This window comes from Paramisgurnus dabryanus, chromosome 6 (genome assembly GCF_030506205.2).
Source record: "Paramisgurnus dabryanus chromosome 6, PD_genome_1.1, whole genome shotgun sequence".
Classification (NCBI taxonomy): domain Eukaryota; kingdom Metazoa; phylum Chordata; class Actinopteri; order Cypriniformes; family Cobitidae; genus Paramisgurnus; species Paramisgurnus dabryanus.
In genome coordinates, this window is record NC_133342.1 from 38,728,857 (window position 1) to 38,753,240 (window position 24,384).

General features: G+C 37.8%; 1 protein-coding gene across 2 annotated transcripts in view; it reads left to right on the top strand.

Annotated features, from left to right (window-relative positions):
* The window catches only part of hecw1b (HECT, C2 and WW domain containing E3 ubiquitin protein ligase 1b), a 59,253-nt gene that overhangs the window by 15,203 nt on the left and 19,666 nt on the right, over positions 1-24,384 (top strand). The window contains exons 4-16 of one of the 2 annotated variants that reach the window (XM_065276689.2): positions 2,274-2,368; positions 9,187-9,262; positions 9,798-9,967; positions 11,467-11,609; positions 15,325-15,425; positions 15,656-16,861; positions 17,323-17,424; positions 20,521-20,671; positions 21,447-21,559; positions 22,311-22,432; positions 22,574-22,759; positions 22,830-22,964; positions 23,326-23,434. In XM_065276689.2, coding sequence (XP_065132761.1) covers positions 2,274-2,368; positions 9,187-9,262; positions 9,798-9,967; positions 11,467-11,609; positions 15,325-15,425; positions 15,656-16,861; positions 17,323-17,424; positions 20,521-20,671; positions 21,447-21,559; positions 22,311-22,432; positions 22,574-22,759; positions 22,830-22,964; positions 23,326-23,434 — 2,709 coding nt within the window. The remainder of the gene's footprint in view (positions 1-2,273; positions 2,369-9,186; positions 9,263-9,797; positions 9,968-11,466; positions 11,610-15,324; positions 15,426-15,655; positions 16,862-17,322; positions 17,425-20,520; positions 20,672-21,446; positions 21,560-22,310; positions 22,433-22,573; positions 22,760-22,829; positions 22,965-23,325; positions 23,435-24,384) is intronic. The other variant, XM_065276690.2, reaches the window with a different exon arrangement.

Below are 24,384 nucleotides of genomic sequence, written 5' to 3' on the forward strand. Positions count from 1 at the left end.
ACAGGTTGAAAAGCCTTAGTTTAACTTACTCTGCATGGAAACTTACCAGAATTATACCAAAATATGATTTGGGCAAATAATGCCAAAATCATTCATAAATCAGGAACTTTTCTTTAGAATAGTCAAAGAATGTTTGGTGCACCAGCAGTGCGTGCAGATGTCTACGCTCAGCATGTGAAAGAGTCGGCGTTTTGTCGCTTTCCGCATGTCTGCTATTGAAAATGATCTAGACACTCGCGCCTGTTGCATTCCACCTAAAAAGGTTTTTAAAATATGTATTTAATATTTAATAATAATAATGTATAAATCATCAAGCGGGCCAGATTGGACACCTTTGTGGGCCATATGTTTGACACCCCTGGTCTAGATAAAAAGCAATGTTATGTTTTACACTGTAAGGCCATCAGGTATCTTTTTCCTATTATTTTTTGCTTTCAATTGGAAGATACTTTTGTTAGATTATTGAATTATAATAATGATTGCATTTATAGTGTCTCGACTTTACCCGGTGTAAGGTCAAGTAAACATGAGTAAAGAATTGACTAAGAACGTAAGAACCGGCATGCCGCCATTTTTGATCTACCATATTTTCCTGACTATAAGTCACACTTTTTTTCATAGTTTGGCTGGTCATGCGACTTATAGTCAGGTGCGACTTATATGTCAAAATTTCCTGCTTTAATGACGTCAGTAAAAGGTTTTTTTTTTTACTAAACTCCGCCCACATGAATACTTCAGTCACCAGCTTTGGCTCAAACGGCTCTGCTAAGCTAAGCTGCTATCGAATCACAACACACTAAACAAACTACACAATCAGAACTCTGATCAGGACACGCGGTTTTTTTACACGTGAAACATGAACACATGTTATATTGCCCACTATAAACACAATCAAAGTTTCAAAAACACAGAAAGAACGGGAGCTTTAACTGAAACATTAACTTAAAAACAACAGAGTAAGACTTAAAAAACAAAATGCCCCCAAAAAGAATTATAATTTTCTAAATAAATGCGACTTTTAGTCCAGTGCGATTTATTTATGTTTTTTCCTCGTCATGAGGCATTTTTTGACTGATGCGACTTATGCTGCATTTACACCAACCGCGGTAGAGGCGTGAAGCGCAAGTGATTTCAATGTTAAGTCAATGTGAAGACACGTCGACGCGCGTCAGGAGGTCCCACGGTGCGGAAGAGGCGTTCGGCGCGGCGTGGAAGACACGTTTCCGCCTCTTTCGTGCGTGAAGCTCGCGCAAATTGAGCGTTGTGCGCGGTACGCACGAATGGTGCTTTTTGTGCATTTTGCTGTTCACGCGAATTTGCGGCTGACGCCCAAGTTGAAAATGTTTTACTTTGGCGGAATTTTGCGCCGCGTTAACCAATCAGGAGCTCGGAGTCACTCATTCAACCAACGCTTGATATTGTCCATAAGCAGTCACCCGGAGCTATACGACACAAGTTCTTATTTCTATAGAGGAGACAGGAATAAAAAGGTCCTCGCTTGGAAGAGTGTCAGTGAGGACATTGGGCAACCTGGTAAGTTGTAATACACACTTCACTTTTAAGTCACGTGACGTTTATCGACCCGCGCCGTTTATTTTCCCCCTATAGTAAGGTTACCAAATACAAACTGGTAACTCTCTCGATAAATGCACAATCAACATCAGTCATTTTGCAAACAGACAACCGCATAGCACTTGCCCCTCCCAAAAGAAGTGGAGTTTGCCTCTGACGCGCGTCAAATGCTTGCTTTTTCCGCGCGTCTACTCCGCTCTACACGCGCGAATGCATCCAAATTGTTCAAGCGGCAAACCACGCGCGATAGACGCGATTTTGACGCCCAAAACGCGGTTGGTGTAAACTCAGCATTATACTCCGGAGCGACTTATAGTCTGGGAAATATGGTAGATGTGTTTAAATTGAAACGTGATGTATTGATTGCTAAATATGCTCAAAATGTTAAAGGGACATATCATTAAAATCTGACTTTTTTATGTTTAAATGCTATAATTGGGTCCCCAGTGCTTCTATTAACCCAGAAAATTTGAACAACCACAACCTAGTAACTTAGTTTTGGTAAACCATTCTCTGCCAGCATGTAAAAAAAAATAGCTAATTGAAATTTGTCTCGCCTTGTGATCTCACTTTAGTTTTAGGCCATATAAAGCCATTTTTTCCATTTGTGGCCAAACTGAAGTGGGTCTTTGAAGTTACTTAAACTTGAGTACTGTAACTACATACTGTATATGTTATGAAACATTTTCTGTGCATTTCAGCGGAGACTAAGATCTGTTTTAAATACTATCATGGCGTAAGCGGAGCTCTGCGGGCCACCACCCCGTGTGTGACAGTAAAGAACCCCACTGCACCGGTGAGTTCAACACACGTTCACGCTGGCCAAATGTCTAGAGCTTTCATTTTCTGCCTTGTGTCATGTCTGAAAGCATGCCATTATGTCATGAGCAGGTGTACAGTAATAAAGATTATATGTGTCAGTTATGTCACTTCATATTCGTATAAACACATCTAGCTCTCTTCTGGTTCAATAGACTTGTGAAGTGAATGCGGCTGTTTAATCTTTCCTCACGTTTCATCAGGTGTTTGTGAAGAGCAGAATATTCTTTACCATCTGTTTTTCTGAAGATGAAAGTCACAGATAATCTCAGGTTATCATTTCATGGTTTATTCCTGGCTAATAATGACTCAAACTCTCTTTTTTGAACATCAAAGTGTGTTTAGTTTCCAAACAGGGTTCTGAGAGCAAACAAGTCAATGGTCAGTTTATCAGTAAGAGAGGTTGTAAGATGGTTTGCTATCAATTTTCCAAATTGCCCAAGTCATTTGCACACTCTCTGTGTATCATTATATTCAGACATTACTGTTTAATGTTTTAGACATGGCTTGAGACTCTTCCCTGGTGACTTTTGCATTGTTTGACAAGATGAACTGTGCATGACTGTCAGCGTTCGCCACAAAAGTACAAACAACAAAATACAGCCCACGGATATAAAGTCATAACCGAGAACATCACTCTAAACAGACCTTACCGGTATTTTGTTACTGATGTGTGAGTGATATCTTGATGTGTGAGTAATAGCACATTTTACTGGACAAGTCATTCTGATAAATTCCTGGTAATTTACCGAAATTACTGTATGAAAGAGGCTAATGTCCTTGATGAATTTGTTGTTGCAGGCCCTCCTAAAACTTAACCCCATTGATTGAGGCAGATGTTGACGTGTTCGGTGGCTTAAACAAAAAGCTGCAGCGACCACATTGCCATTTTTCCCCGATTAGAAGTTTGGATAAAAAGCCAAATGTTTGTTTTCCTATATGATTGTATTTTAGTAGGGCTGTATTTTGGTAATCGAGTAATCAAAAGTTTTTATTAATGATTGCTTGAGTAAATTGAAAAAAGTAAAACTGAATTGGGTGAACAATATCGGGCTAAAAACAGGACTGTACAGTGCAACATTTATGTCTCACATGCTTTTATAAAATAACAAATTAATTAATTTGAATGAAATAATTAACTGCTGTAGCACATGCATTACGGAGGCTTGCACATGTATGAGATAGGTGCGGAAATAGGATGTGCCTGTTGTGCTGTCACGCTGGAGGGGATTGTAGCGCACATCGTTTGTTCAGTAACTGGAAAATCGCATTATATTATTTAGGAGCAAAACATCTTTAAGTAACTTATTGTAGGCTACTTTTAATATAGTGCAAGTAACGGGCAGAAGATGATAGCACTTTATCAGTTTTAGCTGTATCAGTCTGAAGGATGATAAGCACACTTCAGTCACTAAGCGCAGGAGAAAGAATGATTGACAGCTTGATAGAATAGTACCACATTTTGATTAATAAAAAACCCTTAAAATCCTACTTACAGTACCTTGAAAAATGTCTTGTAAAAAAATCACTTAAATGTATATTTTATTTCAACTCTTTAGTTTTTGTGTAATGAGTGAAGAGCAGCGAGTCAAAACTACATTACAGGATGTGGTGTCATTTGCGTGGCCGCATCAACTCAGCATTATATAACAGTTTAAGTTAAGAAATTCGTTAAGATGTGCTTTTTTACCTTCACGCAGGTGCTGATCCACGCCCACAGTGATTGAGAGAGAGAGTCAGCACACTGAACAAAAACCTTTGGACATCGGTTGCACATGATTAAATTAGGTTTTCTTAAAATGAAATTAACTCTTTCACCGCCAACGTTTTAAAAAAAAGTTGCCAGCCAGCGCCAGCGTTTTTCATGATTTTCACCAAAGTTTAATGCCTTCCAGAAAATGTTCTTCGTTAAATATATAAACATACAATATACCAAATGAAAGAACAGACCCTCTGCTTTCAATCAAAAAAAAACGTTTCATCCTACCTTCAGTGGTTCTTTTGTAATCAGCTTTTGAATATGGGTAGGTTTCTGCAAAAACACCATATTTTGAGCAAAAAGCAGAGATAATTCCATTTTTGTGACGGACTTTTCATAGAGATCCCTTTCAGAGCGATCTTTAAAACAGACACGGACATGCAGCCGCTTGCCATAGGGCAATACTTCCGGTTTTAAAAAGTTGCGGAAGGGCGCCACCTGGTGGATAATAGCGGTATTGCGGAAAGACGGAAAATCTTGTCATTGGCGGGGAAGCGTTTTCTATGGATTGATGAGATATCTCGTCAATGGCGGGGAAAGAGTTAACATTAATTAAAATACATTTTATGGTAACACTTTATAATAACTGCACACTATGAAGCATTAGTTAAGCATTACTAAATAGTTAATTCATAATTTATTAAACATTAATAGTCATTAGTAAATAGTTAATCAATGCTTTATTCTTGATTTATAAGCGTAAACATAATGTGTTTAATGATTGTCTTTTCATGCTTTATTAATTATCAATTCATCATTTCTAAAATAAGTATTACATTATTTACAGACCAGTTTTTAAGATGTTGTCAGTGGTTCATAAGATCATTCAGGAAGTGTTAATAAATGATTAATAAACTATTTAAACATTCATTTATACATCTTATTATTTAGATGTATAGTAATAAGTTAGTCAGTGTGTTAATAAATGCTTCATTAACACATATTCCTACTGTATTCATCATTAATTCAGGTAGTTATAAAACATTTAGAAGTGGTCAGTTAACTATTTTTGTGAGCTCATCTAAAGTGAGGACTATTTATGCTTTGTAAAGCTTTTATAAAGGAGATTTAAAGGCTACGTTATCTTTTAAAAAGGAAACAAACACAACACAGAGTAATACAGAACATAAAACATATTTATTTCAAGATGCAAAAATTAAACTGTATAATACACTTCATATCAAAGTAAAAATAAACCTCTGCTATATCATAAAAAAATACAATAAATAAACAACAACAAAGAAAGTGAATATATAAATATTTTTTTTAAAGTTGTATTATGGACTGAAACATGTCCACGATCTGCACTTCTGGTCTGGAATGTTTGAAACGTTCTTTAATGCCAAGGTCCTCTCTGGAGTATATGAAGTAAAGTAAAGAAAAATATTAAAGTTTTAATCCAAGAGAACTTTGAGCCGCCTTCCCTCTGTCACGACGCATTTTTTTTTACATTTCAGTACACCAACGGAAATGGAAATGACGCAAATATGTCACGTGGCACGCAAAGAGCCAATGAGCTTTTGATATCACTGCCGTAAAGCTTCTTGAGGCGGGATATTTGAAATCAAATTTATATTAGCCTATGACGAACGCGCGAGGGCTGAATTTGGATCTATTTCTCCGAATCGTATGAATTTTAAAGATGTGGATTACAGCAAAAGAATAAAAGTAACATCTTTTGTGAATTTATGTTGTATTTTGGTGTAATTGTTGCTTAGTAGTAATAATAACGTATTGCATAGATGACACGTATAGCATAGAGAAAACGCGTTTTTGTTTGTCATGGCAAACTAAATATTAAAAAATAGTTAAATAAATACAGAAATGTTATCTTTTTAAAGTTTTAAAATGATAAATATTGTAAAATTTTCTGAATATCATAATCATTTCATTAAGTAAATGGATAAACTGTCTTAAATAAATAAGTCAGACAATATGACTGAAAACATGTCATTAATATGAGTAAGAAACGTTAATGCCCGCGATTTTAATATTTATGAATAAGAATAACTTACGTGCAAATTTGTACCGTTTGTAAATCTGTAAATACGTAATTATTTTACGTATTAGTCCTGTCTGTGATTTAAATGTAAGTAAATGTACGTATGGTACAACCACACTGAAACTTAAAAATACACACATATTCTCATGAGATCACGTTGGAAGTGTACAGTTGTACAGTGTAATTTTTGCATCTTGAAATAAATATGTTTCATGTTTTGTATTACTCTGTGTTGTGTTTGTTTCCTTTTTAAAAGATAATGGAGACTTTAAATCTCCTTTATAAAAGCTTTACAAAGCATAAATAGTCCTCACTTTAGATGAGCTCACAAAAATAGTTAACTGACCACTTCTAAATGTTTTATAACTACCTAAATTAATGATGAATACAGTAGGAATATGTGTTAATGAAGCATTTATTAACACACTGACTAACTTATTACTATACGTCTAAATAATAAGATGTATAAATGAATGTTTAAATAGTTTATTAATCATTTATTTACACTTCCTAAATGATCTTATGAACCACTGACAACATCTTAAAAACTGGTCTGTAAATAATGTAATACTTATTTTAGAAATGATGAATTGATAATTAATAAAGCATGAAAAGACAATCATTAAACACATTATATATACGCTTATAAATCAAGAATAAAGCATTGATTAACTATTTACTAATGTCTATTAATGTTTAATAAATTATGAATTGACTATTTAATAATGCTTAACTAATGCTTTACTAATGCTTCATAGTGTGAAGTTATTATAAAGTGTTACCAATTTTATTTTAAGAAGACTTGATTCAATCATGTACAACCAGAGATTTTTTTTCAGTGCATTAGCACTCATTGATTTGCGCTGTTTTTAATGTAAATTGTACTGTAGTAAACACTGTTGACATTCTTTGCCATTTGTTCCACTAAACCGCGTCTCTGCCATTTTAACTCTTTCCCCGCCAGCATTTTTTAAAAAATTGCTAGCGGCAGCATATTTTATGATTTTCACAAAAGTGTAATGGCTTTCAGAAAATGTTCTTCTTTAAATATAATTTAATAATATAATATTTTTTTACAATATTACTATTTTATATACATTTAATTGCTATAATTGAGATAATTGCATTTTTGTAAAGGACTTTTGAGATCAGATTCAGAATGATGATCAAAACATACACAGAGTTTTTACTGTTTTTGGATCAGTGGATGCCTCATTGTTTTATAAGTTTGGTAGGGTCGTCACCTAGTGTATAATAGGAAATATGGATTGCCGTAAAAACTAGCTTTTTCTCTCTTTTGTAAAATATTTTTTGGGCCATTTTTGCCTTTATTTAAACAGTGATAGAGGAGAGGACAGGAAAGTACAGGGGGGAGAGGGAGGTATGGGATTGACAAATGACCACGAGCTGGGAATCGAACGGGAGTGGAGTGTTGCCCACTTCACCATCAGCTCCGACCGAAGCTTTTTCTCTTAAAGGGATAGTTCGGCCAAAAATGATATTAAACCCATGATTTACTCACCCCCATGCTGTCCGAGTAGCATATGTCCATCATTTTTCAGACAAACACATTTTCGGATATTTTTATAAATGTTTTAGATCTTTCAGTTGATTAAATGTAATGTTACGGGGTCCACGACCTTCAAGTCCAAAAAAAGTGTGTCCATCCTTCACAAATTAAATCCAAACAGCTCCAGGATGATAAACAAAGGTATTCTGAGGGTAATCCGCACCGTTTTGTTGTAGAAATATCCATATTTAAAACTTTATTAACGTAAATAAATACCTTCCGGTAGCGCCGCCATCTTAGACTTCTCTGTATTCAGGAGAGAGTATTAGCGTAGTGTACGCACTTTTCTTAGTGACGTATGACAAATTCGGAGGGCCGGGGCACAGAGCAGCAGCAGAGTAGCCTCCGTAGGCTGCGTAAGCTCTCATCCTGAATGCGGACGCGACTAAGATGGCGGCGCTACGGGAAGGTAGTTATTTACGTTAATAAAGTTTTAAATATGGATATTTCTACAACAACACCGCACGGATTACCCTCAGAAGACCTTTGTTTATCATCCTGGAGCCGTTTGGATTTATGTTGTGAGGGATGGACGCACTTTTTTTGGACTTGAAGGTCGTGGACTATTGCTGGACCCCATAACATTACATTTAATCAACTGAAATATCTAAAACATTTTCTAAAATATCCGAAAATGTGTTTGTCTGAAAAACGATGGACATATGCAACTCGGACAGCTTGGGGGTGAGTAAATCATGGGTTTAATATCATTTTTGGCCGAACTATCCCTTTAATTGGCGAAATAACTAGCAAAGAGTTACTCGGCACGGTAAAAAGTACTTTTTCAAATCTGGTTCTCGGAAAAAGAACATTAAGTAATCGTGACAGCCCTACACAATCAAAGGCAAGAAAAAATAATAAGATCAATGTTTTTGTGTAAGGTATAATGTTGTGAGTGACACAGTGGCCTGCACTGTTTGCCATGAATATAGACATAGAAAAGTAGCTTAATAGTTATTATTAGTACCCAGACAATGTAGTTATACTATGTTTTTATTTCCTATTTTCAACATTATTATGGCTTTATTCTTGTAACGCTAAGACTTGATTCTCCTAAAAAACCTATCGTATTCTTATAATGTTGTGATGTTTTCTCAAAACATTGGATTCTTTTATTTTCATGAGGCACTGAAACGCCATGGTGCTAAAATTCTGTGGTATGTTTCAAAGTTCCCCTGTGGTAAAAATCCAGTTTTTATTGTTGTTTGTCTATAACAGCTTTAAGGCAAACCATGTGCAGTGTCTAACCTGTTAACATCAGTACTTACTCTCATATGCATTGCAAAACCATCATTTATGGAACTGCAGCATCTATGTTCATATATATCTATGGTCTGAACTGGTTACTCCAGGTTTAGGGGTAAAATAATCAAGTACAGGAGGACTTTAAACAGATATTGCTGTTGAAATGATATAGTATGTAAAACCTTTTCCCCAAATGAAATATTTTACACACACTTTCAGGTGTTTAAACCATCAAACACGGATGATGTTCCTCAAAGCCAAGGCAGAAGAAGACTCATCAGCTTCTCTCTCTCAGGTGTGTGTGCGTGTGTTATTGACATGACCAGACGGTAGATCATTAAGCTTTATCAATATTTATGGGACATCTATTTTTAGTGTCTCCAGGAGATGTGATTATTGATCCAATGTTATGGTCTCCTGTAAACAGCTTGAAAGTTTTTAATTATTCGTATTCCCCTTACCAAAAGTACTATTGGAGTATCACGGTCCACGGGTATAGTGATAGTGTCTGATAGGAATACTTTAATACATGTTACTTTATATTACCATATTTGCATGCCATAGGGTTTGCGTGATCAATACAGTGGTTTTCCATTATCATGATGTATTTAAAAACCAAGGTTCCTCTTTGAAGACCTATTGTGGTGCTTTTTCCTGCCTTGCTTTCTTTAGCTGAAGTGTTGTGGTACAGCATAATGGTTTTGGTACTTATTACAGACACAATCCCTTGGAGCAACCCTGACATAAGTTCATAGCTCTGTAGCAACACTATTATGAATGTTGTGTAATTGTATAATGTTTGTGTTCTGTGTGTGCGCTCGTGTGTTCAGATTTCCAGGCCACAGGGCTGAAGAAGGGAATGTTTTTCAATCCCGACCCCTACCTGAAGATCGCCATCCATCCTGGCAAACACAGCATTTTCCCTGCTCTGCCTCACCACGGCCAAGAGAAGAGATCAGGCATCGTCTGCAATACCATTAATCCCGTTTGGCAAAGGGAGGTATGGGAAACAAACAGGCACACATGGTGGATTAAATGTGCTTGTATATAAATCCTTATAAAATCTCATTCACGAAATTTTAACCCTTACGTTCCGTGCATGTAAATGTTATAGTCTGCATGTGCATGTAAACTCAGATATGTCGGTACAAAATCACAAAGCCCATTATCATAACAGAATCTATAAATTTACATCCTTTCAGCAGAAAAACATGCGGCCAAGTGCAAATAAATGATGTCATTTATTTCAACTCCCGGCATTCTTTGTTGCACAAATGAGCTCATTGGGATTTTGTGGCTTTGTCTCTTGTTTTAAGAGTGGCTTTTTGTGGACAGTATTTACTTGCACTAAGTGCTCTTAGCAAGAGCGGAGAGATAAAAAGATTATCTCACAAAAGACTAGTGCTGCATAACGATTAATCGCAACTAATCGTTTGCAGAATAAAAGTTTTTATTTATATCATATATGTGTGTGAACTTTGTATAATAATTATGTGTTAATACAAATATTTAAATGTGCATATACATTTTAATATTTACATATCATTTATATAAATACATAATGTATATAAAAAAATCTTAAAATTATACATGCATGTGTGTGTGTGTTTATATATATACAAAATTATTACACACAGGAAACACAAATATATGATGTAAACAAAAACTTTTAGTTGTGGTTAATCGCTATGCAACCCTACAAAAGACAAATAAAATAGGTCAAGACTTATGGGGAGTGGGTTTGTTTACTTACTTTTATTCTCCTGCATAAAGTAAAATACTACCAAAAGTGTATTACATTTCCCCGATTTTGATACATTGAAAGGTGTTGCTCTGTTGACATTGGACACCACATGGGTCAGATTAAATAGATTCACTGTGGTACGATGTCATTATCTGTCTTCAAACCCACACGGTCTTGTGATCTCCACCGCAGAGGGTTGTCATGACAACAGCATCCCTATAGGTGGAGAAGAGGGGGTTTAGGATTTTGGTATGTGTGGTTCTTTTATGACATATTTGATGTTAACCATAAAAAGTCTTTATATAAATTTTTCCATAGGATCCATATGAAATGCATGAACACACATCTACATTGTTATCTACAGAAATATTGCCTTTTCTCATACAGGGACGGAATAATAAAAGCGATTTTTAGTGAATGATGTTCAGTGCACTGAAGTGGCATCATTGCAGTCGTAAGGTCTTCAGTGGTATCGTGAGGAACAGCACGGCTGAGCAGAAAATAACCCCATGTGGTTTCGGACTTTATGCTTAGTGTGAAGACCTTTGGGCAGATATTACAGCCAGTTTATTTGTGTCTGTTTGTTTTTGTTGGTTCACTTCCTGTGTTGAACCACAGACAGTGTTCAAGGGTCAAGAGGCACCACACAACACCATTTTGTGTGTTTAAAATCAACAGCATGCTCAACTTCTCACTTTCAGAACATTAATTTAGATCCCATTTCTTCCTCTCTGTATTTCTTTTGTTTTTCATAGCGCTTCAACTTTGTGTCTCTGCCCACGGACGTGCTGGAGATCGAGGTGAAGGACAAGTTTGCCAAAAGCCGACCCATTATAAAGCGCTTTCTGGGCAAGCTGTCCATGCCAGTGCAGAGATTACTGGAGAAGCATGCCATCGGGTACGTGCTTCAGACAGGGCTCCTTTTAAATAGTGCATTTGTCTATGTTAGATCACCTCGATTTTGTTCTTTTGTGAGTTTTTGTGTTGAATAGACAATTTTAATTACAAATTGAAATCTTCCCCACCAGTTTACATTAAAACCAAGACTGTCAACGGTTAACCGCGATTAATCGCATACAAAATACCAAAAAGTTTCCATAATATTTGTGTGTGTGTGTGTGTGTGTGTGTGTGTGTGTGTGTGTGTGTGTGTGTGTACGGAGTGTAATTTTTATGCATATATAAATACACACATACATATATACATTTAAAGGTACCATGTCACAAGACTTTTTTAAGATGTAAAATAAATCTTTGGTGTCCCCAGAGCACACATGTGAAGTTTTAGCTCAAAATACCCCAGCGATAATTTATAATAGCATGTTAAAATTGACACTTTATAGGTGCAAGCAAAAATGTGCCGTTTTTGGGTGTGTCCTTTAAAATGCAAATGAGTTGATGAAATGCAAAAACTGATCACAATAATAGTGGTTTGTTGAAATTGAAACTCAGTTGTGCTGTCAATAATTTATTCTCTCTTTTTCTCTCTGCACTAAATGGCAGTGCTGTGGTTGGATAGTGCAGATTAAGGAGCGGTATTATTATAATAAGATCCGCTTATTACATCATAAGGGGAGCCAAATTTCATTAACCTAATTTTTTACGTGCTTGCAGAGAATGGTTTACCAAAACTAAGTTACTGGGTTGATCTTTGTCACGTTTTCTAGGTTGATAGAAGCACTGGGGACCCAATTATAGCACTTAAACATGGAAAAAGTCGGATTTATATGCTATGGGACCTTTAAGAAAGTTTTATTAATATACACTACCGGTTACAAGTTTTAAAACACTTGATTGAAATGTTAACAATGATCTTAAAAATTGTTTAATCTAAAGGTGTTTGGTTAAATGCTTGAAATTACTTTCGTAGACAATAATATACCTGTGCCAAACAGATTCATATCTGTTATTAGAAAACTTACATTTTATTTACTTTTTTTTTTTAATAGATGACTTAGACTGAATATTGAAGGAAAAACAGCCAAAAAGCCTAGATTAAATGTGAACAACTTCAATATTCTTAAAAAATAATTCTAAGGTAAAACTTTAAAAAGCTTTTTGATAAAATGTTTGATTTGAAACAAAGTTTTGATTCATTTTGGGTACTTTTAGTCACAACATAATTCCCACAGTTACATTTTTGTTATGCCATAGTTTGTATGAGTTTATTATTATTCTAATGTGGAAAAAAAAGAACGAGTGAATGTTTTAAAACATAAAACCGGTAGTATATAATATAAAAAATATATATATATATTTGTGTATTTATATATACATACATAATAATTTACACAAAGTACACACACTTATTATGCAAACCAAAACTTATTTTGTATGCGATTAATCGTTTGACATAAATGTAATTAATTAAAAATAATTTATTAAACATGCACATCTAGTAATCACAGAGACCTCAATGATCAAAAAGGGTGTATTAAATAAATTATACAATATGTATGATATAGGATTATTTCAAAGAACTTTAAAAAGCTTTGTTGCATTATTGTCATTAGTGTCCGTGACGTCACCCATAGGTTTATGAAGAGCTTTTTGATTTTTGAAGCCAATAGTTGACGTAGCCTGCCGTCGCCATCTTGTACGTGCATTACTGCGCATCACTCACAGATAACTAAAAATGGGTAAAGAGGCAGGATGTGGGTGAAGCTGAGGTGACTGGTTAAAACCACACCCGCCTCCTAGCTCGTCTGTAGTGACAGCAGTGGCAGTTCACCCGTCACTCAAGTGGCCACGCCCTTAATTATGCAGAACTTTAAGGCTTAATATAATTTAAAAGGATGAGTTACAAAATAATTCACCCCCTCACAGTTGTTATGAAGGGCAAAATTAGCTGTAAAGACCAAAAATACTTTTTAACATGTTATGTAATGTTAACATTATTTTCTGCTGTAAAGTTCTGCTCTAAGCACACGGTGCACGGTCTAAATGGGCGTGTCCGATTCCACTTTTGCTCATTTAACGGCGGGAAAAATGGTTTGTGCCAAGCGCACGGCCTAAAAGGTAACGTGCAATAAACCAATGAGAGTCCCAGCTCTCATCCCCTTTAAAAGCAAGTTGCACTGGCGCCATGCCGATTTCCTATTTAGATGGCAGAATTTGTAAACTGAAAAACTAAGTGGAGGAAGAAGACCACCAGTCATCTCACCATATCCACAGGTGCAGAGTCATCATATACAATAAATCCGTGCGGTGGCATTTAAAAAACATTATTACACGGCTCTCTGGAATGCTTGATTCTGATTGGTCAGTTGAGACATTTGCAGGTTCGTTCTTTTCAAATAATAACCGCTGCAAAATAATAACGCATAGCCGGTACTACTTGAACGATTTAAATCGCTCCGCGCCAATAAAGATTACTAGCTGTTTGGTACGGCGCCATCTTGTGACAAACACTTGACAACCACAACATTTTGACATTAATTTTAACATGTACGGAAAAAAACAAAACATTTAAACAGTGGATAGAAGAACGAACAACGACAAGACACAGAGAGTTTACTGAGACTGAACTTGACAAAATAGAGCATGACAGCTACGAAGCCAACACACAAAAAAATACAGAATGGCCATTAAAACTTCTCAAAGACTGGCTAAAAGAGAAAAAATGGAGACAGACAAGTATGAAGCAGAGGATCTTAATAAGGTATTACGATCATATTATGCATCTGTGCAAAGTTTCGCGGAAGGATAAAATTGTTAATTTAAAACAAATATGCCAATAAAATGTTTCAAATTCATATTCATGTCCAGTTTTTTTCTTATGTGCCAAGTAGCCGTGTAATAAGCGGGATAATGTAGAGGCAGCCGGTAGTTATCGGGAAATAAGCCCCTTCAGTGTGATACAAGACCCTCCGCTTCGCATCGGGTCCTGATCACACTGTCGGGGCTTATTTCCCGATAACTACCGGCTGCCTCTACATTATCCCTTACTTATACCATGGGTCTGTTGAATGCTGTATTCTGATTGGCTGAGAAATGTTCCGTGGGTATGCATTAATTTCTGATAACCACACACCTAACTTTTCAAATGTCTTAAAAATAGGCACCACAGCAATGTTTGTGGTAACCTTGGTATAAGAGGAATAATTGACTCCGGTCCTTTGAATTATTTGAAAATAATGCACACCCGCGGTGTAACGCATTGCACCTTGGGTGTGCATTATTTTCTTATAATTCAATGGCCCATCATCAATTATTCCTTACTTTACAAATAGATGCATTTGTTTAAAGCAAAGCATTTATTTACTTACCAGGCTACAGGTGGAGCAGCTCTTTATGCCTTCTAATGTCTCATAATCGATCCTCATTTATGACCAAGAGACTCAATAATAATCTTTTAGTTGCCTCAAAATAGTAACGGGCCAACAATGCACCTGAACACACCTCATTTTCAGACTAGAATGCCCATGGGCGCAAAATTTGGCACAAATGCATTTGCTATTTAAACAACATGGCACTAAACGTGAAAATGATAATTTGCCGGGTTAAAACTAGAAAAAGACACTTGCGTTGCACTGCATTGCACCGGGTGTATGATAGAGCCCACAATGTCTCTCAATCACTCAATTGTTGTGCTTGCATGTTTTTTTGTTTTAGTGACCGTGTGGTGAGCTACACCTTGGGTCGGAGGCTTCCGACAGAGCAAGTCAGCGGTCAGCTGCAGTTCAGATTTGAAATCACCTCTTCTATCCATCCAGGTACATCGAGTTTTTACTTTACAATATAAAATATCACAATATATAATCTCATATACTGGCCAGGCCTAATTATTTGTTATAATACTATATTTTAACATCTTCCCAGCTGGTGCACATTATGAAAGTAACATTTATCAGACATTAATGAGATGCCTACTGATAAATGTGTTGTTTATTGGGCATCCCACCTACTATGTGACTGTAGCCCACTTGTTCTTTCCTGTGCACAGACGATGAGGACATGTCTCTCAGCACAGAGCAGCCAGTGGTGGTGGAAGATGCTCAAGTTCAACCCCAAGCAGAAGACACCATGAGTTTGGATCAGGGAGCTCCTGAGCTGCCACTGGACACAGACGCTGCTTCTCTAGAGATGCAGATGGATGTGGAACCTGGGCCCAGTTGTGAACCAGATGCAGACGCAGCTGAGATAAATCCTTTGGAGGCCGAGGAGCAGGCGCAAACAGAGCCAGAAGAGCAACAGGTGGAGATAATTGAAAGCCAGGATGGTGCAGATGAACAAAGAGCTTTGGAACAAATGGAAGAAGGTGAGACACAGGTGGAGGAAGAAGAGAGGAACCCAGAAGAAGTGGAAACTGCTAGTGCCTTTGATGATGGACCTGTAGACCCCCCAGAAAACCCTGTTGTAGTTGAAGAAGACAATTTGGACCCTGAGCAGGTCTCAGAAGAAGCAGAATTGGATCAAGAAGAATGCTGTCCGCTGAGAATCAGAACTACACCACGGCGGAAACCCCGGCCCTGTTCGCTTCCTGTTTCGGAGCTGGAGACGGTCATCGCTTCGTCCTGCGGAGAACCCGAAACTCCACGGTCCCATTACATTCGAATACACCACCTGCTGCACAGCCTTCCATCCACAGAGCCTGGAGAACAGGGGGACACGGCCGAACCCGAGACCGACAGGCCACAGGGAGTTCAAGAGGAAGATGAGGAAGAGGGTGCAACCCTGGAGGCTCACGCATTAACTCCTAATGGCCCGCGAAGGACGCTTCCTCGCAGTCGCTCGCACGAGCGCCTGTCGGATCTCATTCAGATGCTCGATGGAGAAGGCAAGCCACTCGGGGCTGAGGGCAAGGACGGAGGTCAAAGGTCACCGAGTGAAAGCGAGTGTGACTTGAGCCCAGTTCCCTGCTGCAGTCACATGGCACAGATGACCACAGGTCCCTTGCGGGCTCCGTCTCTAGATAGCGCCCGTAGATCGGAGAGCACTGTGTTTTCATCCCAGGATGATGATGATGAGGATGAGATGGACAGGGTGAACGGCATTGTGGGATTGGAGGCTGAGACAGGACAGGGAGCTAAAAACCGAGAGTCGGGAGATGGAAGCTGTCAGTGGGAGGAAGCACCTGACAGTCACGTGCAGAGCCCGCACAGCGTTATGGGTAATGGAGAACCATCTGCAGCTGGACCAAGCAGCAGAAGTAAGTAGCCATAAAGACATTAATGTTTTTTTATTTTTGTAAGCTTGCCTGTGAGACCCAGTTTTTTTTACATAATGTAAAGATAATTTTGTAAAAATCTAACCTTGATATCTTTGATATTGACTTAGTAAGGTCATGTCAAAGGTCGAACTTTGATGCTCCGAATCTCAAAATTAGATTATGAGACTTAAGTCTGGATTTCACAGACAGGTTCACGCATTACCTACTGTTTTAAACAGCACATATCCTAACACCACATAGAAATAATTGATGCATGTATGTAAATGCGGGTAGTCGTCTGTTCCCATGGTGGTCTGGGTGGACTGGGAAGGGCGTTTTGTTTTACAAAGTACATCAAAATCTGTTTCTTGTGAACCTTTTTTATGATTTCATCCTTTTAATGGATGCACAATGGATTATTTGTGTGAAGATTTGCTGGTTCATGTTTGTGATGTGTTCAGGAGACTGTCCTTTGCCTTGTAATCACCCTGCAGTCAGTCAGTTACCCGCCCTGCGGCCGGACCCACATCACTACCCCACCATAGACGAACCGCTGCCTCCGAGTGAGTTCCCACGCTTACCACACACATTTACATACACAGATGGGTGATTCTCGTGAAATTAGACTTATGAGGTGTCATGAAACATTTTGACAAAAAATGTAAATGCAAATTAAGAGTATCAAAAAAGAAGCATAAAGTTACAAACATCTCTTCATCTTCTATTTTGCACATGATTTCAAATGACATCATACAAACCAATTTTGTAATTTTTTTCCACATTTAAGGGGAAAATTGTCATTACCGCAACGTGTCCATGACTGGATTTGGGTTCTTTGACGTGGAAATATTTATAATTAAAAAATCTAAAAAAATAAAAAGCTTCAGTGCTTGTAATACTATAAACATTTACAGTAAAGAAACATGTGGTATTTAGTGATCATTGGTAAATGTAGAGACAATAATAAGGAATATAAATGTATCCATGACCAATTTTCTCATCCTCCGCAACATTTTTCAATCATTGTTAAAGCCTTCAAGGAACTAAAAAAAAAAAAAAATTTGGAACGGACATAATTCATTGTGACACTCAAGATGGCTACCAGGTAAGCAGTTCTTATTTTTTCTCTCCAGATAAAAGTTTAAATTTTGTTTGTCATAGCACCTAGACAACTTTTTAGTTCTCATTACCGAAAAATGAGTTTGTAAATGCATATATTTAATGTAATATCATGTTGCGGTAATGATAATTCTTGATAATGACAATCTAAAAAATGTAAATAATTCTATACTGAATATTTTTTAAATCCACTAAAAATAATGGTTATAGTAAATTCAGACCTTAATCTGGTATGTGCAAAAAAATGGCTTCAAGGGCTTTTTAAAAAAAATCTGATGCTGGACACCTTTTAAGTGGATTTCGTGAGAATCACCCAGGGGTGCGTTTCCCAAACAACGACGTAACTCATTGCTAAACGACTATAGTATGATGCATAGTTGGAGAAATGAACTACCTTGTCACGTCTGTATCCCGAAAGCATAGTAACTTTGTCGCACATTCGTCGTTTTAACCATGTTGGTTTAACAACAAAGTTGATGATGTCACGTGGGAGGTGAAGGACTAATTAATCTGTGCAAATCGATTTAATGTCAGATTATTGCTGTACATAACATATTGCATCGGAAGACTGATTTTGTTATCGTGATTTAGTTATCTGTTGTATATTTTCAAAATATTTAATTCACGTGCAAGTTCCCTCTTACGTCACTCCTCCCAGGGATTCCCCAGGGTCTTAAAGCTCGTATGACTGTGCACATGCGCAGTTTTCAAATGCAGCGCTTTCATTCTGTTTACAAATTTAAAGACGTAAAATAAAATTGTAATATATTTCGAATGATGGATATAGACTGTACTACCTGTTTTTTGCTTATTTTGTTCAAAAGCATGATCAATATGATAATAACAAGGAACGATGCTTCTAACGACACAAGTTAGCGATGCAGTTTGCGAATGTTCGTTTAAACGATGGTTTCGGGAAACACCAAATCATTGAATGATGTTAGTAACGATGGAACTTACGATGTTCGTTGGCTAACGATGCTTTTGGGAAACGCACCCCTAATGTCAAATGACTCATAGGTTATAAGAGTTACTACTGCTGAATAAGAAAAAAAACTTTCACCAAACTGAAACTTGTGTGATTGAAAATACAATGTTGTGTTTACTATTACGTAAATGTGACAGCCTTTTGTTTTGAAAGCATGCTCTGTATAATTTAGGGCTGCATAACGATTAATCGTGATTAATCGTTTGCAGAATAAAAGTTTTTGTTTACATCATATGTACATGTGTACTGTGTATAATAATTATGCATAAATAAATACACTTGCATGTAGGTATTTAAGGCATATTTACATATGTATATAAATTTTTATATTTATATATAATTTATATTATATATAAATATTTAATCTATAAATATTTTTTTCTTAAAATAATACATGCATGTGTGTATATTTATTTATACAAAATTATTATACACAGTACACACACATATATGAGGTAAACAAAAACTTTTATTCTGCAAACGATTAATCACGATTAATCGTTATGCAGCCCTAGTATAATTTTTGCATTAAAGGCGGAGTGCACAATGTTTGAAAGCCAGTGTTGCTATTCGAAATCACCTAAAAAATCACGCCCCTATCCCAATCAAATCTGGACTTTCTTTTGATAGCCCTGCCCCACACATACGCAACCCAGGCAACGATGTCAGTTAGTAGGCATGCACCTTACTGCTGATTGGCTACAAGTGTGCTTTCGTTTTCGACTACCTCTGAATGTGGTTTCACACCCTGTTTACACCTGTATTAGAGTCGTCCACTTATGATCCAAAACGCATTTTAATACCAGGTGTAAACAGGGCCTTACTGTGCAGAATTTAAATTTAGGTGCCGGTGCAACCCTCTATTTAACTGAATAAAAAATATGCTTGCTTCACGCCACACAATAGGGAAAAACTGTGTTGGCCGATCACTAATGATTGATTTTCCCATACGTGACGAAAACTTGTAGTACTTATGTGAATGTTTGGGTGTCTGTGACATGAATAAACAAGTAATGTGGTAAGAAAGAGCGTTTGAGTAGATGTATATGAGAGTGAAAGCCACTCATTCAACGCATCTCTCTAACAACAGCTGTTGACGTCACTGTTTGTTTTCATATTACAAATATGAGATCATACAGTTTGTGGCAGCTTTGCCCGTCAAAGATAGGAAATCTTATGGCTTGAGTGGTTAAAACATTTTCTATATGAACAAATGTGACCGCGTGTCAGCGCTCCGGATAGTCAAAATACAACTGCTTTCATATCAGATTGAATACTTTCACTCTCACTAAGTCACACAGAGATTGCTGTACTGATTATTGTCTACCAAAACCCACTCAAGACCATCTGCTTTCAAAGGCAACATCATATCTGTCTTTCACATCTTCTGTGGGAATTTTTGGGACATCCCCTCTACGTTATAATAAAATTTTAAACCCCAAGCGTTAAACTATGACACATACTGTAACTTCAAATGTTAGATGGTTACATTAAATGCCAAGCCTAGACAGTATTGCTGAAATACATAACAAATATGTGTTTGTTTGCTCAGACTGGGAGGCGCGTATCGACAGTCACGGCCGTGTGTTTTATGTGGATCACATCAACCGGACCACCACCTGGCAACGGCCCACGTCTGCAGCCACGCCGGATGGCCTGCGGAGGTCCGGTTCCGTCCAGCAGATGGAGCAACTCAACAGGAGGTAAACAAGCTGATGGGTGTGTTTATTAAACATCAGCAGTTTTTAAACAGAAACTGAGGAAACTCTAGTTTTATACATTTTACATCAAATATCCAGAGGACACCCCCATGAAAAGTTCGGATTGATGTCACAATTTCAATCTTTGGCCTTAATCAGTCAATATTAAAAATACCAAGGTTATATTTTCACAGAATGATCTTTACATTAAGATTTTATGCAGAAAATACATTTTTGACAGACAGGATCACATACTGTATATATTTTTAAAGAGTAACTAAACCCCTGGTTAGAGCCTGACTCCACCCACTGGCAATATTTGAAAAATGCACGAAAAGTGTGCAGACCCCAACGGAGATAGAGGGGATGAACTGAGCTCGTACCAAGGGTGTGGTGAGATTGTAACAAAGGCGTGGTGAGCTTGAACCTGCTTACGTATGGTCTTACCGCTTACATCACGCAGTACCACAACATCCAATAGTGAAATTCAACTGCAGTAGCCACCGTTCAACCTGAAGAGGGCAGCACTCAGATGTTTTTACACCATATATTGTAGCATTGAAACACTTAAACCCAAATGTCAAAAAAGTTACTCAAATCAATAAACAATGACCACTCTTACAGATCATTAACTAAAAAAAGTTGGTTTGGGTTTAGTTACTTTTTAAGGCCAATATTTATATCTAGAGAGCAGAGTGCATTTCATAATGTTTAATAGCTGCAAATAAATAGCTGCAATTAAGTGAGCGCTTATTCTACAAATGTAAACGTTTATTAGATATCAGACCATCCAGAGGACCATGGCCCCAGAGAGGAGAGATGAGGAATCTGGAAGCCCCCGTAATGAGAGGACGACCAACGCTGAGACCGACTCGCCACCACAGCCAACCGGTAATACGCACTAGATGTCTTCTCAGGTTTAAAGAAATTTACTTGACCCAAAATGACCCGAATCACTTTTTATCAAACCCGACGTACATAAAGAAGAAAGACCCAACCCGAGACAAAACCAAGAAAATTAGACCCGAGTCCGACCCAGACCAGTGGCAATTTTTTAACCCGACTGGGTTAACGCCCCGCACTCACTGTCAGACAGAAAGAAACCCCAGTGACCTTGCATCCAATTCGGCCTCTGCGTCATTTATTTTCTTTTGTTGTCTGATGACGACACCAATGTACCCGCTAAAATGTGCATTCAAAATTGATTGAGAGGTCTGTCTCAATGAAAATTAACCTACCACAAGCCACACAATGACGCAAGCGGTCTAGGCAAACGGGGGGCAGGGGGGTGTTGGAAATGGACTTGATGCACACATGCGAGATAGTTTGGATCGTTTCGGGTTCGTTCTGCAAAAACACATTCATTTTAAATTACCTGAGACCTGATGGCGCTATTATTATACCCAATCTGTGTCCGGGGAACACATGAAACTTTTAGACCCGAACCCACTCTGGTAGGGTTAGATGTCAGATCTAAGTGGACCCATGAAGACCTCAAATCCACACACACACATAAATCTTCACTGTTCTGGTGTTTTCTACAGGTGTGTTGTTGTGTTGGTCTATGAATGTCTCAAAGTTTCAGTCAATAGTAACTCTGCCCTGCAACAATCATTTCAGACTGCTTTGTTTTCTTTCTTAGAGTTGCGGAGAGACTCTCCCTGTTCTCCAGGTCACTGTCAGAAGGTCACACTTCTGCTTCAGAGTCCAGCGGTCAAGTTCATCACTCACCCAGAATTCTTCACTGTGCTTCACGCTAACTACGTGAGTTTATGCTATGTCACTGAGAATGCCTTTTCAGTTCACTTCCTGAATTTACATTTATGCATTTGGCAAATCCAAGCTTACAGTGCATTTACAAGCAGTTTAACCTCACGCTAACGTAACACCCTCTTTGTTTTAAAGGGGGCGTATCGTATGTTCACCAACAGCTCGTGTCTGAAACACATGATCCTGAAGATCCGCCGTGACGCTCGCAACTTCGAGCGCTACCAGCACAACCGCGACCTTGTGACGTTCTTGAACCGCTTCGCGGATGCCCAGCTGGAGCTGCCACGGGGCTGGGAGATCAAAACGGACCCACAGGGGAAGGTACAGCAGGATGAGTTCATACTCATGGGCTTTATCACACCACTTTTGAATCTGACACATTTCCCTACAGTCTTTCTTTGTAGATCACAACAGTCGTGCCACAACCTTCATTGATCCAAGAATCCCACTGCAGAATGGCCGACTGCCCAACCACCTGACTCATCGCCAGCACCTGCAGAGACTGCGCAGCTACAGCGCAGGAGAGGTCAGACACATGCATCTTAAATATAACCTTCTGTTTAGTTTTTGCCTCATTTTGTGAGTGCATCCTGCGTTCACAAACAATTTATATAATCCATTACTTTCTGGATGTAACAAAAAATGAATTTATTGTATACTGACATACCCAAGTTGTTTTTTTAAATATCCATACAGTCTGTTTGGTCAGCTGGTTGTTCAGTACAGAAGTATATGATAGCATTTATCATTTTTAAATGATAACACAATAAAATCAAGACAAAAGAGCCCTTATGTGTTTAAGGACACATAACTCACATTTGTGTCTCATGGATTCACACTATGCTTGTACTTTTTGTACTTTTGTTTCTTTGTTCGTTCATTTCCAGGCATCCGAGGTGTCGCGCACGCGGGGAGGGGTGTCCTTGTTAGCCAGGCCTGGAAACAGCCTGGTAGCAGCCATACGAAGCCAAAGCCAGCAGGAACCAGTCCCATTAGGTCTGTTCAAACCTTGCATACTCAAACACACATTTATTTCAGCAGTGGACTGTCTAACAGAGCTAAGCACTCAGATTTTTTTATAATATAATACATCTCCCAACATATTTTTTCTGAAATGTTTTAAAAGGAAAATATTATGCCTGTTTTTTACAAGATATAATATAAGGCTCATGGTGCGTTCAAACCAGACGCGAATTAAACACTTAGCACGAGTGATTACATGTTAAGTCAATGCAAGGACGCGATGGACATCATGTGGCACGGTTTGCGCGAATGAGAAGGCGTGAATGACGCGCAAGTTTAAAAATCTGAAGTTTGGCAGATATTCGCGCCACGTTAACCAATCAGGAGCTTGCTACAGTAGTGACATGATTACAACATAGCGAGCTGAGTCAGAAATATGAAACAACAATGGAGGACAAATCATCGTCGCTGTATGTGGACCCCTGAGCTTTTTCAATTTCAATTTGTGCTATATATATTAGGGTTTTGCCGATAGACGATAGTATCATATATCGACGATCGTCAGACATATCGCTAATAGCGGCTTTCATGACAATAGTTGGCGATAGTGTGATACCAGCAAGTGTGTTGTTCCTGCTCCCTGGCACGTAGGAAATTTTAAACTTAATAATGCGGATGGATTAATGGCAACAGTTTTAAGAAGGTTGCGGTCATGATGTGAAATAAGTAAAGTAGTGGGGCAGTAGTTTAATAAATGAGTACTACTGCCCCGTCCCCCGATACTATCGTGTATCGGCGATCTCACAGGCTGACGATAGGATGATCTCAAAATAGAGCATATCGCCCAACACTATATATATATTTGAGTCTAAATTTCACCCGCGATTGATGCGCATTTCACGAGTGAATAATGTGAGTTTCACACGCGAATGAAGTAACAACTCAAAATGTTCAAGCATCCAACTACACATGAATAGGGCGAT